The 20,334-nt window shown below is 34.0% G+C and overlaps 1 protein-coding gene across 1 annotated transcript in view; it reads right to left on the bottom strand.

Moving 5' to 3' along the window:
* The window catches only part of PHIP (pleckstrin homology domain interacting protein), a 139,295-nt gene that overhangs the window by 9,752 nt on the left and 109,209 nt on the right, over window positions 1-20,334 (bottom strand). Inside the window, exons 30-39 of the mRNA XM_030799018.1 lie at window positions 19,404-19,559; window positions 17,990-18,110; window positions 14,780-14,905; window positions 11,886-11,955; window positions 11,511-11,561; window positions 11,093-11,242; window positions 3,465-3,617; window positions 2,553-2,716; window positions 1,841-2,100; window positions 1,145-1,342 (exon numbers count right to left, since the gene is read on the bottom strand). Of these exons, the coding sequence (XP_030654878.1) occupies window positions 1,145-1,342; window positions 1,841-2,100; window positions 2,553-2,716; window positions 3,465-3,617; window positions 11,093-11,242; window positions 11,511-11,561; window positions 11,886-11,955; window positions 14,780-14,905; window positions 17,990-18,110; window positions 19,404-19,559 (1,449 nt within the window). The remainder of the gene's footprint in view (window positions 1-1,144; window positions 1,343-1,840; window positions 2,101-2,552; window positions 2,717-3,464; window positions 3,618-11,092; window positions 11,243-11,510; window positions 11,562-11,885; window positions 11,956-14,779; window positions 14,906-17,989; window positions 18,111-19,403; window positions 19,560-20,334) is intronic.

Raw genomic sequence — 20,334 nt, 5'->3', positions numbered from 1 at the left:
GAAAAGAAAGACTCAGGAACTTCTAAGTGTTTAGGATGACTGGGATACAAAAGAGAGAAAGAAGGTAAAAGAACCTGGAATGTTAGGCAAGAGCCAAGTTATAAAGAGTCTTATGTAACAGGCAAAAAATTTAAAATGTTTCCATATATGATTTGAAGACAAGGAGGTGTCTTCTCTGTGTGTATGTACACACATCCACATGTGCTAGAGAGAAATAAAAAGATCACTTTGGCTGCAATATGGGAGATGGACTGGTTAAGAAAGAGTTGAGAACTGAGGCAGGAAGACCAGTTAGGAAACTAGGAAAATAGTCCAAGCAAGAAATTATGTAGGCCTTGAAATAATGTCATGGAGGTGAGAATGGAGAGGAGAGAATAGATTTAAGAGATGTTATGGAGGGAGAAACAACAAAAACAAAAAGCTGTTCAACAGATTCAGTTGCTGAAGAGAAGGCTAGGATGACTCCCTGATTTTAAGTTTACATGGGTAGATCCCAATGATTAACAAAAATAAGATTTCAGTAGAGAAATTAAATTTTGAGAGAGGTTTCGGAAGACAACAATGAAGAAGAAATGTCTTAGACACACTTTGAAAGTCATGATGCAAAATGCTTATTATTGGGCTGTCTGCTGCCAAGAAGCCATATTAACATGTCACATGGCATATTTTATTATTTACCTTCTTCATCTTTCAAATATAAAGACTTTACAATAAAAACCTGGAGCTGAAAGAACTTGAAGTGTAACAGTAAGGTGTCAAAAGTTGTATTCTACAGTTGTAGACAACCCCAATGAATTATTATTTAGTAAAAGTTAGTCTAGAAAAATAAGTAGTTTTGTGATCCAATAATTAAACATTTTTCTAGAAAAGTGAAGAATGCTACATTGGGTTAACTATACCCTATTTAATTTAAACTTTGAAGATACATTTCTTTTTTTTTTCTTTTGAGACAGGGTCTCATTCTTTTTACTAGGATGGAGTGCAGTGGCACAGTAATAGCTCATTGCAGTAAATTTATCAACTAATACAGATATGTGACTTTTAAGTGGGCAACCTGAAAAGTGGATATAAATGCTGATTCCAACAAAAGCATCATTTAAAATAAGGATCTGCTGTATCTTGAAAGATACAAATAATACCTTACCTTGCTCAATGACAGCTGATGACTTTGAAAGAGTAGACGCCTTTGGGAGTACAGATGACTTCATTTTACGTTTGACTGGCTTTTCCTTTTCCATGTTTTCTTTTGCAGAATTATTCCTAGTGCCATGACTAAAACTGGATTGACCAGGACTGGAAAGAGTATTCAAAGCTTTGGAATGTTTCACAGAATTCTCTAGTACTAAAACATACAAACAAAAAGTTAAAAATTAAGAGTTATTGAACCTAAAGATAAGAAAAAAGTTAACCTGAATTATTTGAATTAGCCAAGACAACAAAACTTGAAGGACGCTTAAGCTTTCTTAGGAAAGCTACTTTCTAATAGGAAAAAGGCATATCCAACTAGAAACTCTTAAGAGTTTCAGCCCTTTTAGAAGCTGTCCCATCATTTCAAAATTTCGAGGGCAAGTCTCGGCAAATTGCTAGCTAGTGTGGGTACTATGATTTAAATTCAGGTAGTTTAGATCAGAGTTGCCATTTTTAAGCATTAGTCTATAATGACCTAAACCTCAATTTAATTCTTATTAAAAACTTTTTTTAAAATAGGAAATTAATAAAGAAGGCAAAAACAACAGTGTCTGCTAGAAATTACTAAAACTCAGTCGATTGCACTTGGCAAAGTAAAAGCTTAAATTAAGAAAATCATCATATACATTTCAATTTAGAAAGTGAGTCTTACTTGTTTTCCCTGGTACTGCAGATGCATTAGCTTTTGTAATAAAAGTCTTTGAAGCTGAAGAAGTAGATGGTTGCTCAGTGACAACTGGATCTACAACTACTCGGTTGCTTCTGGTTCGAACCACAGAACTAGATTCTGTTTTACCGTTTATCTGAGCAGCATTGTGTCTTGGCGGTATTGATCGTGTAGGTGTAGAGAATGCAGAGGTAGAGCTTTCTGATTTTAGCTGGGGTTTTAAGATCCTTTTTTTCCTTTCAGGGCTGTAAATAAAATAGTAGTGTCAGTCACTCTTATAGCTCTATGTGAATGAATAAAACAGTTTATAATATTTTTGGATTCAATATTTGTACTATTATGAAGTATGTTAAAATATGAGATTTGTAGTGGATTTCATATGATTGTGAGCCTTTGAAAGTGAATATTTAGTGAAGGATCGCTGTAAATGCTAAAGTTATATGACGGAAAGCATGATGCCATCACTATCCTAAAAATGCTGTTTTACTTTATAGATTTAGCAGTTTGAATTTAAGCACTTACACTAGTATAGCTTTAGTTAAAAGATTAAAAATCCTCCACATCATAGGAACTTGCATGTCAAATATATCATTCTGCAATATAGGGAATAGTAAAGGAAGTATTAAAAAACACCAAGTTCTATCATTTAGATGAAAGTTATAGATCAGCTAGTGGCTATTTAAAAGAAATTAAATACCTTGATGCAGCACTACTGGAAACAGAGCTGCTTCTGTTTCTTTTCTTCCTCCTTTTGGTTATGGTATTTCTTTTATGAAAACGAAGAGCAGATTTATAATCTGATAAAACTGAACTAATGTGTTCTTCGAAGAAAGCAGACAGGCGCAAACTCATGCTGTAAATCTGTGAGGGAAAAAAAAAAGTGTTCAAACATTCCTCGGAGGAAAATCTTTGTTCAGTAAATATTGTAATGTAAATATTTTTCCAGTAAAAACTATTTAGAATTTAAATAGTGTTTTTTACATCCCTTTTTCCTAATCTTTTGATGAAAAGGTAAACATTTTAACAATTATATATTTTTGTGTTTAGAACAGAAATCTTCCAAGTTTTGAGATTCTTATAGAAAAGTCCGACTCTAAATTCAAATGGCTCATACAGACAAATCTTATTGTCAACTCTATTACACTGAAACTATCCCAAAGGTTTGAACCTGTTTCTATCTAGGACTAGCATCTATTCTTTCTCATTTCATTGCTATATAGCACTCCTTTGTGATGTCATGTCTGGTCAAAGAGTGTTAAATTATATTTATACTTTTACTTATTTGTAAAAATCTTCGCAAAAATGCTCCATAAGGCAAGATAATAGCTAGAAAAGTCAAGGCCAGATGGCTCTGGTGCATACCAGGACAATCTGCATCAACTACACTACTTCAAGAAAAATAACCATTCCCAGACATCAAAGATAACATCAATGTTATTTCATACAAGGAGCTGAGTAGAAACGTATAATTTCTTTTTCCAGTAGGACAACATTAAGAATATAACAGAAAGTTAACTTTGACCTAAATTTTAAGTAAAGCAACATTTAGTCATTTAACACATTCCTCTAACTTAATCTAGTCATAAAAGAAAATAATGTAATTATATACCCTTGATCTTTTGCTTGGTGTATATGCTTTGGAATTACTGAAAATAAGTCTGACATCTTTACATAACTCCATTGGTGACTCATAATTCCCAGCCTCTAAAGTTTCTCTAACAGTAGCAAAATCCATTGGAGTGTCAATGATGTCTCTGTAGTCCTAGGAGAGGGAAAACAGGTGGTGGTATGATTATTACTACACAAAGCATCACTTCTCAGCAAAGGGATTTGCACAGGATTTTTATGATTACTGCAAGTCCTAGAACTCTTAATAATCACTCCTGTTCCCCTTATCAAGAGTCCCTTTTTTCTAATAATTCTTATTTATTTCATACTCTCCCCCTTATACTGCAGTCAACAATAATTTTCTTATTCAAGAACACAGAAGTTATTAATTTTTCACTGGAGACTTGGGAGATGGAGTTGTACTGGAAAAGGGAAAGTAAAAGAGTAAGGAAAAAGCCCAGCTCTACAACCGAAAGTTTGAAAGAAAAACTCAAAACTTTATACTACTTATAAATTCTAAAGGTCTGACTCATTAAAACACAACTGTAACTTTAAGGAAATAAAAACAATGGAAGTATGCCAGCATCCCATTTATGTAGACACCTAAGTTCTAGTAATCTCAACTTCAGTACTACCATTGGGAGTTTTGCTTTGCAGTAATAAAGAATTACGAATGTAAATACTTGTCATAAAATCCATGCATGTCACCTGAGGTGTCTACCTAGTCAATTGAGTATAAAATTAGGTAACAGATTGGAACCAATAAAAACACACACATGAAACAGGAAGGGCAACAGAAAATTATCATAATATGGTATATAAATCTAAAATTATCAGAATATGCTATTTTTTTTTTAGCAGGGACAAAGAGTATTGTACCCCCCTTTTTTGGGAAACACAGTCTTGCTGTTGCCCAGGTTAGAGCACAGTTGGTGCCATCAAAGCTCACTGCATCCTTGGCCTCCCAGACTCAAGCAACCTTCCTACCTCAGCCTCTCAAGTAGCGGGGACTACAGGCAGGCGCTACCACACCCAGCTAATTTTTATAATTTTTGTAGAGACGGGGTCTCGCCATGTTGCTGAGAGTGGTCTCAAACTCCTGGGCTTAAATGACCTGCCTGCCTTGGCCTCCCAAAGTGCTGGGATTACAGGCATTAGCCACCACACCTGGCCTGCAGCTTTTCAACAGTCCCTCGGTATGCAATTATATTTTCTGAAGTATAACAACTTGACTTTGCACCATCAAGTTTAAATTATGATCAAATACGTCTGACCATGAAGAAGGTGTCCTATAAGGCAGGATTACTGCCTTTACAAATTTTTATTTCTTCCTTTCCAATAGTTATGCCTTTCATTCCCTTTTCTTGCCTTATTGCACTGGCTAGAATTTCCAGTACTACATTGAATAGCAGTGGTGAGAGTGAACATTTTTCAGTCATTCCTAATTCTTAGGGAGAAAGCACTCAGTCAGTCACCAGTAAACATGATGTTAGCTGTAGACGTACTTTTTATAGATGTACTTTATCAAATTGTGGAAGTTTTCCTTTATTCCCAGTTTTCTTGGGGGTTTTACAATGAATTAATGTCTTGTTTCTTCAGATTCTGCATTTGTCTATCTGCCATCTATTCACAGGGCCTATGATGATCTGGTACATGGGGGGCCTTACAGACCTGGGAAAAGACTGCCCCTTCCTGGGGCAGCCAATTCTTAGTGAGGGGCTCCACTGAGAACATGTCTTTCATATACATACCAATGAATCCCAAGTATAAAGCCATAATCAGCTCCTTTTTCTCACTATCACACACTAAGCCAGTATTTCCCTGTTTTAAATCATCTTAGGGCTGGGACCAGACAACTAGATAGCTGTGCCCCAGAGCCCACTGGAATTATTCAAACTAGCCAATAATAAGCTGTTAAATGTGACCTGCCTTGCATTTCCTGCAGAAACCCCAATGAAGGATTTCTAAGCTTTTCCCTAGTTTTGGTCTCTCCTACCCAACCAAAACCTAGCACTTCCCCGGTGGCCCTGTGTGGCATGTGGTAAGCCCCTACTTTTCTGCGACTCTTTTTCACTGTTTTTTTTTTTTTTTTTTAATGAGATAGGGTCTCACTCTATTGCCAGGCTAGAGTGCAGTGGTATGATCTTGGCTCACTGCAATGTCTACCTCCCAGGCTCAAGCAATCCTCCCACCTCAGCCTCATGAGTAGCTTGAACTACAGGTGCACGCCACTGTACCCAGCTAATTTTTGTATTTTTTGTAAAGACAGGGTTTTGCCATATTGCTCAGGCTGGTCTCAAACTCCTGAGCTCAAGTGATCCACCTACCTTGGCCTCCCAAAGTGCTGGGATTACAGGTGTGAGCCACCATGCTTGGCCTGGGACTCTTGAGTATAATAAACTTTTTCCTTCCAAGCCTTGTTTTCATTTCCTCCTGTGACCGCACTGACTTTACCATAACCAAAATGCACATTCACAGAACAAATGGGTGTGAAATTTTGTCAAATGTTCTTTCTGGATTACTTGACATAATCATGAGATTTTTTTTCATTAGCCTATTAATATGATGGATTACACTGACTGGTTTTTGAATACTGAACCATCCTTGTATCTCTGGAATAAATAGCACTTGGTCATGGTATAAAATCATTTTTTAATATATTCCTGAATTCTATTTGCTGTTATTTGGTTAAAGTTTTTTCTTCTTTTCTACTGTTATTGTCTGGTTTTGACATCAGGGGAACACTGGCCTTCACAGAATGAGTTGGGAATTTTGAGTTTTTCTATCTTCTGGAAGAGATTATGTAGAATTTGTGTTAATTCTTTAAATGTTTGGTTGAATTCTCCAGTGAAGCCATCTGGGACTAGACGTTTCTTTTTTGAAAACTTATAATCACAAATTAAATTTCCTTAATAGGTTACTGAGTTATCTGTTTCATACTGGGTGAGTTGTGGTAGTTTATACTTTGAGTGTCGGTCTATTTCATGTAAGTTATCAAATTTATATATGTAGAATTCTTTGTAGTATTATTTATTTTTACTTTATTATCCTTCTGGTATTTGCAGGGTCTACGGTGATATGCTCTATATCTTCTCTGATATTAACAATCTGTCTTCTCTCTTTATAGCTTTGCAAATCTTAACAGAGGCTTGTCAATTTTGTTGATCTTCTCAAAGAACCAGCTTTCAATTTCATAGATTTTCTTTATTGTTTTTCTGAGTTTCACTGATTTCAGCTATTTATTATTTCCTTTTGTTGGCTTATTTTTGGGTGATTTTACTCTTCTTTCCCTAGGTTCTTGAGGAGTGAGCTTCGATTATTGATTTGAAACTTCTCCTTTTCTGCTGTACTCTTTAGTACATTTTAGTATTAGAAATTTCCCTGCATTGCTTTAACTGTGTCCTACAAATTTTGATATACTGAATTTATTTTAATTGAGTTCAATGCATTTTTTAAATCCCCATGAGATTTGTTTGATCCATAGATTATTTAGAGGTGGGCTCTTTTGTTAACAAGTTCTTGGAGATTTTACATTATTGGCTTTACAAACTTTGTGGATTTGGGCAAAATATAAAAATGAGTTTTTAAAATGTTTTGCAATATTTTGGTTAATGTAAAATTTATTTATGTAGAATACTTAATTTTTCTTGGCTCATATCTTGGGCTTCCACCACACAGTACAGTACATGATAGCTGCTCAATACAATTCTGTTGAATAAATGAATGCTGTAGAATATTAAGACCATTCATTTCCATCAAAAATTTAATTTTTAACATCTTGCTTTGAATATTTGATTAAACTCAAAATGTGAACTAATATTTTCATATAAAAGGTGAAATATGAAGTGCATGATCTGCCTTAAATATTGCAATAAAGTAAGGATGATACAGTCAATTCTGAATTATAAAAAGTAGATTATCTGAAGTTTTCTTTTTCTCTTCTGTGACAGTAATTAACAAAACAACACACCTCCATCATGGAGTAATGCAAGAGGCAAGAGATTATATTTTTCTTATTTCTACTACTTTTTGTCACCTAACATATTTACCTGGTGGGACAGGTTCTAAGTATTTGCTAAATATTGTTCTCATTATTTTGAACACGTAAAAGATGACTGCATTCTTATATATTTCCCTCATAAGTTTGAAAAGTGAACTACTTTCTTTATATAAAAATTCATTTGCCTATTGTCTCAGAATATCACATATAACTGGTGCACTGGACATAAGGGATATGGGTTCCCATTGTGGCTTTGTCTATAAATAGCTACAAATAAATAGCTATAAATAGCTTTGTCTATAAATCTTAGAGAGGTGAGTATCAGTTCAACATCAGTAAAGTGAGTGGTTTGGAGCAGTCTCAGGTCTCCTCCATTTTTTCTGTATGACTGTTTCAAGATTTTCTTTTTGACTTTCAACTGTCGAGTTTTTTTCACTCTTATTCTAGGTAAAGATTTTTTTCTTGTATATCCCGATCAGGAATCATAGTTTGTCAAATGTTTACCAATTCTAGAAACCTCTTGGCCATCGGGCATGGTGGCTCACGCCTGTAATCCCAGCACTTTGGGAGGCTGAGGCAAGGTCAAGAGATCGAGACCATCCTGGCCAACATGGTGAAACCCCATCTCTACTAAAAATATAAAAATTAGCTGGGCGTGGTGGCTTGCGCCTATAATCCCAGCTACTCGGGAGGCTGAGGCAGAAGAATCGCTTGAACCCAGGAGGCAGAGTTTGTAGTGAGCCGAGATTGAGCCACTGCACTCCAGCCTGGCGACAGAGTGAGACTCTGTACCCCCCCAAAAAAAAGAAAAAAAAAGAAAAAGAAAAAGAAAATTCTTGGCCATTAGCTCCTCAAATATTGCTTCTCTCCCATTCTGTCTATTCTCTTCCACTGAAATTTTTGTTAGACATATTTTGGACCTTCGCTTTCTATCCACCACTACCTCTTACCCTCTCCTTCACACTCTGAATCTCTTTATCATTCTGTGTGGGATTCTACAGAATTTGCTTAGATCTTTACACTTACTATCTCTTTAATCTGTTTTTAAAACTGTCCAGTAAGTTTAATTTCAGTAATTATACATTTCATTTCCAGGATTCTATTTAGTTGATTTTAATATGTCTTCCCTCTTTTCCTCTCAAATAACATGTTTTTCCCCTATGTTTCTTATTCTTTCATTTATTCCTTTAACCAAAATTATCTATCAAAGTTTAATTCAACAGCATTTCTTTTTTCTTGGTGGTACATATAATAACAGTAATCTTACAATGAATGTCATCTCTCTTTTTTTTAATGAAGTACAGTACTTCAGAATAATCTATTACTCAAATTTTCAGGGAGAGGGTACTAATATTTTCATTTGTTGTTTCTGTCATCTTATTATGGTGGATCACTCCCTTATATAGGTGTTTTTTTTTTTTTAATCATTAGTTCATTCAGTTAAGGATTAACATTTTTTCCATAATGGATTTCTACACAAGGGTAGTGCAAATTTGGATTCTAAGTCCATGTATAGTGTAAGTTTAGGAAAATTTCTCCTCTCTGACACTAGAACCACTGGGGGAAACATTCTTTGTTGTGAAAGGAATTATTCAATTCTTTTCATTCAGAGTACAGTTCTTCAATACTTCTGGTTTAGGGTTGGGTTTCAGCTCCAAATTCCTTTTTCACCACTGCCCAAGGACTCAATTATCTCTGTATAGTGTTAATACTTGTGCCTCTAGAATAAAAACATTGTCTTATTTCTATCCCTTCTTTTCTGTGCAAAGCCCAGAATACAAACGCTTAAAACAATGAATAAACTGCAACTTATTTTTCAAAGGAATACATAGCTGAGCTTGCAAGAACCAAAGTGAAATCGGTAAGTTCTGAAAACAAAGAGAGAAATGAAAGCCAGAACATTATAGCATCAGCTCAGTCCTACGTTTTTTGAAAGGTGAGGTTCTAATTAGCTCAATTTATCATACCGCTGGAATTAAAGATTTCTCTTCTACACTTAACATTCTATGTTTCTGGTATTTTAAATGACATGAAAAAAGTCATTTTCTGATATTTATCTGTTGATGAAATTTCTCTATTTTCATCATTGTAAGTTAGAACAAAAATTAGCCTGGCTAATTTTTGTACTTTTAGTAGAGACGGGATTTTACCATGTTGGTCAGGCTGGTCTTGAACTCCTGACCTCAGGTGATCCGCCCGCCTTGCCCTCCCAAAGCGCTGGAATTACAGGTGTGAGCCACTGTGCCCAGTCCCTGAACTATATAACATTTAATTACTTTTTAAAGGGATGACATAATGATGTCCGATGATACCACATCTAGGTCATGATGTCTTTATAAAACATTTTTTTATGTTCATTTCAAACCATGAATGCTATCTGAATTGCATAACTTTTTTTTTTTTTTTTGAGACAGAGTCTCGCTCTGTCGCCCAAGCTGGAATGCAATGGTGCCATCTCAGCTTACTGCAACCTCCGCCTCCCGTGTTCAAGCGATTGTCCTGCCTCAGCCTCCTGATTAGTTGGGATTACAGGTGCCCGCCACCACTTCCGGCTAATTTTTGTATTTTTAGTAGAGACGGGATTTCATCATGTTGGTCAGGCTGGTCTTGAACTCCTGGCCTCAGGTGATCTGTCCGCCTCAGCTTCCCAAAGTGCTGGGATTACAGGTGTGAGACACCGCGCCCGACCCCTGAACTATATAACATTTAATTACTTTTTAAAGGGATGAGAAATCACTCTACATTAAATTTAGATTGCTATGATTGCATGCCAAAATAAATACTTGAATCATGTTTACTTAGCTCTTTTTACCATGTATTCCATAAAGATTACACATTGGCATAACCTAAATATATACAATAATGTCACCTTAACATTTGTACACAGTGCTTCACATTTAAAAACTATTTTTTGTTTGCTTTTGTTTTTGAGACTGAGTCTCTCTCGCTCTGTCGCCCAGGCTGGAGTACGGCAGCGGGATATCGGCTCACTGCAAGCTCCGCCTCCCGGGTTCACACCATTCTCCTGCCTCAGCCTCCCAAGTAGCTGGGACTACAGGTGCCCACCCCCACGCCTGGCTAATTTTTTTTTTTTTGTATTTTTAGTAGAGACGGGATTTCACCGTGTTAGCCAGGATGGTCTTGATCTCCTGACCTCGTGATCTGCCTGCCTCGGCCTCCCAAAGTGCTGGGATTACTGGCATGAGCCACCGTGCCCAGCCTAAAAACTAATTTTATATATTCTCTTTATATCTCCATAATCCTGTAAGGATGTAGGCATTATTCTTTTTTTCTAGACAATTGCCATAATAAATTCATGGAATCAGCGTAGGGAAGACAAAAAAAGAAAAAAATAGTTGAGATAAGAAAACTAAGGGACTTGCTCAAAGCTGCACAACCAGTAGGAACAGAATAACCCAATTCTTACAGTGTCTTGGTTCAGGGCTCCTTCCATTTTACCACACTATTCAAAATTTGGATTCTCTATGTAGCCAAATGGATAATGAGAACATGTATAAAATAATAAAGAAATAAACTATAATCATAAAAAGTAACTAAAATAGCCAACTGTCATGAAAAAGGTATGTAGCAAACTGACAGGTAAAGAAAATATTTTCAAAAATACTTACCGGATATTCAAGGAGATCTACCGGCTGACGGAAAGGCTCTGAATCTTCACATTGAAATATGAGATTTAACAATTCTTCACACTGTTTCTTCCATGCTTGAATATCGTAAGACTGGGCTCTATTACGTAATCTTCTTCTAGGCTGATGGTCCTGTGATAAAAGTGTTCAAATATATTAATAAAAGAGCACTTATACAATAAAATTTGTACTTTTAATGCAGTCTTAGATAATTGGGTAATATACAATAATTCAAACAAAAGAAAATATTCACCAAGTTCTAAAAAACATACATTTTGTAATTGAAACTAATTTGAAATACTTAATGTCTTTTAAAATGCTAAGAGTAAAAAAATAAAGAAAGCTCTTAATACATTTTAATTCATATAAAGTACTTCTGCTAAAACTAAAACTATATTACCTTCCTTTTTCGAGTAGAAGTTCCTGGCACATCAGCGTCTTTCTCTTCTTCCTTTGAGGCAAGAATTTATCAGATTCATAAAACATTTTAGATGTCATTATACTTTATAGTTGATTAATTAGCAATTATTTCCTTTGCACACTGGAACACCTGTAATCTATATGCTGGGGCACTTTACTGACTCATTAAAAAGTTTCCTCCCGTTAAAATTTTTTTTTTTTTAACTATAAGAAGAATATTTTACTGCCAGTTGTTTTTTAAAGTTAACTACACTAGACAAAAAATAATTTTCACAACAGCTTTTACCTGAAAACTACAATATGTAAATTTTTTTATATAAAGAAAATATGGTAATCATAATGAAATATTACATACCTCAGAATCAGACAAAACTTTCTTCTTCATTGAATTATAAAGTGGAATTATGTTATAACAAGTCTGATCCCTACATAACAAGGAAATGTTAACATGTAAGATTAGAGCCATGATAACTTTTTTTCTTAAAAATTTGTTCCTAAAACCATATTTTAAGGTAAAAGTTGAAGCTGAAGGCTTGCTTTCTTCTCCATTGGCTTACTCCAATAATTTATGCACACACATTTAACCCTGACCCCTCCACTCTATGTAGAGCTTTCAGTGTGGCCTGACTATATCATTACACCAAACCCAAGTCTCATCTCCCAGTCTTTGCTTAGGTATCTGCTGTGCTTCTTCCACTCCTCAGTCTTCAAACAGCTAATATATTTCTTGTCTTCCAACTCTTTCTTTTATTCTTAAATGTATTTCCTAAAACTTTGTTCTTAGGCATCTTCTCTTGACACTGTACCTTTTGCTTTGATAACTTTACATACTTGTGGTTTATCTGTGTAAATGAATTCCAAAATTCCTGCAATTTGTCCTAACCCTTCTCCTGAGCATTCTACCATCAGCTAAAATTCCACGTCTCTAAACTTAATAGTGACTCCCCAGATATCCTTGTTCCTTTTTCTAATTTTTTTTTTAACAACATACCATTCTTACAGTAATGGGAATCTTGGTTTTGCATTATTCTTTCCCTTCCTCCTCCTTATAAACCCAATCAGTGGTCAAGGCCTGTGAACTCTATCCCCAAGTATGTCTGGGCATCTGTCCCTTTCTCACTTTCATAAATATTAAGCCCTCATCAACTCTTAGTTGGTCAACTGCAGCAGTCAATCTGCTATTTATGCTTTTTGTCTCTTCTCTATCAATTAAATTAGACACTGCAGTCAAATTAACATTTTTAAGGCATAGTGTAAAACATTTTATTCTCATGTTAATATACTTTCAACAGCCCCTTGCTCTCAGAGCTTGCATTTTAGATTTGTATTCAAAGCCACCCACGATGTGGCCCCAACTCAAATTTATAGCACTGTATCTCTACTATGACTCCTCCAATTTATATTACCCTTAATTAAACTTTCCTACCTCACGCTGCTCCTTATCCCTGGAATGGGTTTCTTTTCATCTAACGTCTCTGGAATCTATCAGTATCTACACCTTGTATACAATGTCTTCTTAACATACTTCTCCTCCCATGTATCTGAATCCCCATCATCACAGCTAAAAGTGATCCTATTCTTACCTACTTTTATACAATTATCTTATTACTTGTCAGTTTTCCTTATATTATAGTTTCTTACAGATTTATCTATCCTATGAAACTGTATTAAAAGGATAAAAATACTACCTCCAAGGATCCATTACATTACTTTGTATGTATCAATTGCTTGAAATTTTGCCAAATAACTCAATTAAAAAGTATAATAATCAAAATTTCAAGGAATACTTAATATCTTAAAAACTATCTGCTAAAAAAAAGTATTTTTAAACAAACTATACACATCTAAAAAAATGCCACAGATTTACTTTTAGAAATATACAATACAAATGCTTTAAGCATTTCGTGAATCTGATTTCAAAGACATTTCAAAGTAGCTGTTTGAAAGAAATACATTTCATAGACTATTTCAAATGTATTAACAATTTTCATCTAAATTATTTCACTGAAATATGAATATACTATCTCATGTAGTTCTACTGATTCTCTTTGAAAAAACAGATACACATACACATAGTTATAACACTTATAAAAAATTACAGACATAAGAGTCTTCAGAGGATAATGCTTAATTACTAATTTCAATAAGGAAAACAAAAGCATAGCAATAATAGCCCCCAAACCAATGGAAAGCAATAGATTTCTTAGAGAGTAAGGTAGAGAAAGGGCACAAACTTTACCTTATTAATTATGTTTGGTGTTTTCTTATACTGAAATGACCTGCATTCCTCAGTTAAAAAACATTAATCAAAAAGGAGCTCAAAGATTATGTCCATTAATGAGAATGAAGCAGGGATGTTTATTTAAAAAAAAAAACCTGAATAATCCTGAATTTTTCATTATGTAAAAATGAAAGCTGATAACAGCTAAGTAAGCTTTTAAAATGCTGTTACTACTTCTCAACTAGGAAAAAACATTCAATACAAGTAATAACTTAGAATCACAGCGTCTTTATACAAAAAATAGACTTCATTTCTCTGCCTTCAACTTAGGAGGCTTAATTCATTATATGATTGTATAAAATCCTTAAGATAAAGAAAGGAAAGCACTTCTGCCTTAATAAATAGTGGTTATCACTCTTGTTATGGGATCAGTGAGGAAGTAAACTTGACTTTGAAGAAGAATCATGGAAGTTAAATTCAGTCTCCTGCTGGACTACTTAAATACTTGTTAATATACTTGACAGGGGCAATATACTGTTAGGATGAAAAATTCTCAAATCAGATGGCGGACACTCATTTACTGTGCAACCTTATACATGTTAACCACTATAGGCCATAGATTCCTCAATTCAAAATTCCAGATAATGATCTCTTCCACCTGTAAGATTGTTATTTGGGTTAGAAGAGTTAATGTAGGTAAAACATTACATGTTAAATAAATCTTTACTATTATTATTGTCTAACAGATTGAGAAAATCATCTTTTTTTAAACAATTTTAACCTTGCAACACAATGGTAATGTGATTTTTATGATTTCATTCTTATTGTTAACCAATGAACTGTTTCTTCCGAAACCCAGGATCAAACCAGAGACCTTTAGATCTTCAGTCTAATGCTCTCCCAGCTGAGCTATTTTGGCTACTCTTAAATGTTTCTTCTTTATAAACAGTGTGTTTTCTATTTTAAGAGGAACTGTAGTGCCATTAATTATTAAAACTATCATAATTACATATGAAAAGATAACTTACTTTATAAAATGTAGAAGAAGATCAGTTACGAATTTAGCAGATTTCACAATAGGGCTTCCAGGCTCATTAAATGTTCGTGTATTATGCTCTATATATCGAACTTCCCACATTAGGGAAGAAACCCGCCTTAAAAAAACAAAATATAGAAGTTTTAACTTCCTTGTATTTAGAAATATGTGTACATCATTTAAAACCAAGACATTCCAACTTTTCAACTTCAGTCTAAACCAAATGTAAAAACCATTGGTCTTATAAAGTCATTTTCAAAGAAGCATAACTGCATTTGTGTTAGCGGAAAAAAAGAGGGGCAACCATAACTATGTATTTGCATACAAGATGTCTGGAATGGAACACACCGTATTAACAATGCCCTCTTTTTGGGAGGGAGAACGTCTATATGGGGAGTTGCAGGAGAGTAGAAAGGGGAGTTTTAAGTTTTGGCTTTATATATTTTTGTCATGTATGCTGTCATTTTTTGGTAATAAAGAACCCTGACTTCTGAACAAAAAAGGAAACAAGTAATTTTAATCTAATTATATTACTGGTAATCAAATGACATACAAATGAAAAGTTAACTGACAGCCACCTTATGAGATACAAAACCATAAAAATATAGCATGCTAGTTTACCAAGAAACCTAACTAAATGAGAATTATTTTCTGAACACTTAATTGACAATGCTAAAATAAAATCTGGAGTTTTATAATTTTATTTCTGAAAGTAAATAAAAATCCAAGGACAACTTTTGAGAATATTATCTAATATGTGGCCTGACTTAAAATAATACAGAAGAAAACACTTAGAAAATCTTACTGATTGTGAACAGAAATACAATTATATGGAATAAAAAAAACACTGTATCTAATTGTGGACATAGAAACATAAAGAAAAACTGTGCATTTCAAATAGATTCACAAGGCTCATTCTAATAACAGAATCACAGATATCTTCAGCGTATCATATAGAAAACTGTGTGTAAAATAAAGTATTAGATTAATACCAGCAGGGCAAACTGACAGTAATAGTTTAACAAGAGATTGAACTAGAAGTATCACGAAAGAAAAACAAACTGTAAGAAGTCTAACACCAATGAGTGAAGGAAGAAGCAAAAACCTTTACACAGTGAAATAGTACTGGAAGTCATCATTGTATTGAATAAGAACATAACTAAGGTTTATAACAGAGTTTATTACCAGGTTGGAAAACAGGCAATTTCTAATTCATGTAAGTATTGTCTTTCAAATATTTTTTTCCTAAATTGACTATAAAACTAGGGTAACGCCAAAAGCCTATTTAAAATATAACGTATCTTGAAATACGGATGTTCCTCAACTAACGATGGTGTCACATCCTGATAAACCCACTGTAAATTCAAAATACCATTAAGTCGAAAATGCATGCGATATACTTAACCTAGCAAACATTTTATCTCAGCCAAGCCTACCTCAAATGTGCTCAGAACACTTACATTAGCCTATGGTTGGGCAAAATCATATGGCAACACAATACACTGTACAGTATCAGTTTAACCTCCTGATCACATGGCTGACTGGGAGCTACTGGGAGCTGTAGCTCACTGACATTGCTCAGCATCATGAAAGAGTACATCACAAGCCCAGAAAAAGATCAAAATTCAAAATTTGAAGTATGTTTCTACTGAATTCATATCCCTTTCATATCACTGTAAAGCTGAAAAATCTAAGTCAAACCATTGTAAGTCAAACCTTATGTATAGTATACTTTAGCAATTACCATGTTGAGCAATATGTGAGAAATTTACAACAATATTGGAAGATATCAGCAGCTTATATTTCTAGTTGCAGTCCAACAATTAGTGTATGTATACAAACAGTTCTTTCCTTCTCATCCACCCATGTCTTGTTTCATCTCTGAAGCACTAGGTTTAACTTCCAATCTTTAGCAATTTAAGGGGTCAAGGGAGAAAGAGGAATATAATTAGGAATTCCTTTGTTTTTTTTTTTTTTTTCTCTTAAACTTCCAACATCTGATATTGAAAAAGACTTGAAGAATGCTTTAAGGGTGGGACGGCTGGGAACCACATAGCATAGAGGACTTTCTCTTTATCTCTACGCTTTTTGATAAATATCAAGGAAGCAACAGCAAGCACACCTAAGATCAGAAAAATCTTTAGAAACTAAAGTCTAATATATTAGTTTTCTTTATTCCAGTGGTTCTCAATCCAGGACAATTATGCTCCCCAGAAGACATGTGACAATGTCTGAATACATTTTGGTTTTCACAACTAGGGGGCTGCTACTGGCATCTAGTGGGTATAGGCACAGGATAGCCCCTCACAATGAGATACAGAAAAAAAATTTAAGTCATAAAAAGAACCAAAGGCATATTTTATATAGAAAAATATTAGTACAAAATATGAATAAAGCTTCTTTAAGTTAAAAAGAAGAATAACGGAAAGGACTTCAGTAATAAATAACTGGTCACAAAAACTTCTAATGCAATGTTACACAAATTAAATTGTTGGACTGCTAAGCAAAGGTCATACGAGAAAAATTAAAACTAAAAACAGGATTCCATTATTTAAAAACTATAAACATATTTTTTGACAAAACATTTTAGGTAATAATAAAGCCTATTGACGATTAAAGACATTCATCAAAATTACCTAGATAATGCAAATTAATTGAAATTATGCCTGGGCCATTTAACTCTAATTCTTTTTCATGCTAAACTACAACTATGAAAAACTGAGTATTTTCAAATTTCAGTGTTATAAGTAACGATAAGCTGAATATAGGCAAAATAAGAACAAAATACATAATATGAATACATAATTTTTATTATATATTCTATTAAAAATCAAAGAACAAATATTTTCATGTTATCTAGGAGAAAATGAAATACCTTGCCTTGCTTTATAAAATACAATATAAAGACAGTGAACATCAAATCATTTCAGCCTCTAGGAAAAACTGTACCTAGGATCTAGGAATTGTATTTTAAGTGTCTAAAGACCAGCAGCATCGACATTACTGGGACTTGTTAGAAATGCAGAATCTTAGGTCCCACTCCAAATCTACTGAATAAGATTCTACATTTTATCATAATCCCCATAATCTTATGTGTATTCATATATACAAAAAGTTGAGAAACACTGCTAAAGAAGATCAGTAAATGGGTGGAAAGACCACCAGCTTTCCTTTGATAGTAGCTACATCAAATGGTTCTAACCTGTAAAACCTGTTTTCCAGTCTTTGTTTAATTGTACTTAGATCCGTTGGATATGCCACTACTGTGCAATACATGGGATAGGCTTGCAGATCCACGGGGGCCACAAATGCTGAGGCAATATCTAAAATAAATAGATAAGTTTGTAAATTTATTTTTGTATGCCTAAAATAATTCAAGAAGAATTATGCTTGAATTAAGACTTAAAAAGTCCTAATCTACGTAATCATTAGTCTGCCACTGTCTTTTCATAAACAATGTAGTGTAGCTGACATAGAGTCTCACTTTTTATTATGTCTACATTTACACTGCCAAATTCTAGGGGTATTGTTTTATTCATAGGTTCACTGGGAGAAAGAAACAAATTATATATACATATATCAGACCTAATAAGTACACATACATTGCCATAATTGACAGCTGGCCATTCCTGAATCTATATTTGACAAAGCCATTCTATTATTAACACTGTAACATACTGCATTCAAATCTAACCTTTGACTTTCTCAAACGTATCCCTTTATCTCAACTTTACATTATTCTGTGAAATATTAGACAAGTAGAGAAAATGAAACAGACTAAGAAGTTTTGATTCAGTGATACTACTGACCCAATACACACCATAAAGTTGTACAGCAAAAACTAAAACCAGTTAAGATCACTCCCAATTTTTTGCTCATTCACATATAATACTACTTAATATCCTAAAATATTGCTAAAATTATTTAAGGTAGTATTTATAAGGCTATTCCTATAAAGTGTTGGCATTTTATAAAATACTTCAGATTTGAATATTCCTCAATCTCCATGTCCATCCAGCTCCTCTTACTCATGTTAATTTCTCTCTAGACTCTTTGCAGCTGATTCTTTACTGAGAGAGTGAGTTGCTACAAACCACCATAGTCTAGAGTTACTTCAGAAGCCCAGAATTCAGATAATCAAGTTTTGTGGTCACTGTTTTCTTTTCTTTTAACAAGGCAAAGCAATTAATATACCCTCTCCTCTCCCCTTAAAAAGATCCTCTTTGTGTGTGTATATAAAGTTGGCGGAGACCAGTACAAGCTATCCATATAATTATAATTCAGCTTTCAATCCTCCTCCTCTAATTCATATCATGTCAGCCTAAATATGTCAAGTGTTTAAATTGGGTTGTGGAGGACCCAGCTTTTTCAGAGATGCCTCTGGCACTTCTAGGAGGCCCTTATTCTAAAATTCAGCTAACATAACCTAATTTATAACTGTTTTAAATAGTTAAGTCCTGTGTTAAGACCACATTCAAAAAGAGATTCCACTTAAAATGTCTGAAACCATTGACTTAGGATATTGTGAAAAAAAATTTTTGTTGGAGAATAACAGTATTTTTCCATTACTTTGCATTCTGCCAGTTTTTCCTATACTCGTGTGTTGCTTTACTTACCTAGTGTCATCAACTGGTTTATTCCTGCCACAATTCTTTCACATTCTTCATCCCTGGGATTGGTACCCCATTCTCCATCAAGAGGTTTATAGATTAGTGATCTGCACTCACCATCAGTTAAAGGAACACTGGTACCTAGTTCTTCAGGAAATACAGCTGAAATAGAAAAGCAGATCATTGCAAATACATGGTAACTTATTAGTATTCAGGTTAGCTTTAGAATGTAAAAATAACAGTCACAAAATTAAAGTATATTTTGTATAGATCTTGTAAATATACTCTTTAACAAAGGAAAGTATGTTTCGAGGGTCACTAAAATTTAAATTAATTTTGAAATGATACTATCAGTAATTCTCTAAATAATTACTTCTCCAAAATTACACCTGAAAATCTGCTCTGTAATCAAGTACATGTGCAGAAAGCATTTCTATAAAATATGCAAATTTCAAAATTTTCTGAATCACTTCATAATTGCCATGTTTACTTTGATAAAGTATACACAAGGTAAAACTGAACTAAAGTGACATTTTCTAGAAATACTTCAATCAAAGCTTCAATTTTTGAATGTAGGAACAGAGAGAATTATGAAAACTGACAAATGATGCTTATGTTTATTACTCATAAATTATGAAGGTATGCTTTCTGCATGCTTGAATCTTTAACAGTTTTAGCTGAGGGAATCACTAGAGGGTTGTGGTAACCCAAAATCTAGAAATGTGCTAGGTAATTTTTCCTTTAGACTAGGTTTTGGCAGATACACACTAGAAAATATGCCACTGTTTGTGTACGATCAAAATTCTCATCACAAACTACAATTAAACTCTATAGGTTCATATGAATGTGTATCCAAATAGAACAACAGTAACCACCCTTCAATATATTTAGGTAGGAAACAAAATAGTGAATCAGTATCAGTTATTCATTTAAAAAA

The sequence above is a fragment of the Nomascus leucogenys genome, chromosome 18 (genome assembly GCF_006542625.1).
Source record: "Nomascus leucogenys isolate Asia chromosome 18, Asia_NLE_v1, whole genome shotgun sequence".
NCBI lineage: Eukaryota > Metazoa > Chordata > Mammalia > Primates > Hylobatidae > Nomascus > Nomascus leucogenys.
This window is presented reverse-complemented; position numbering and strand designations above follow the sequence as displayed.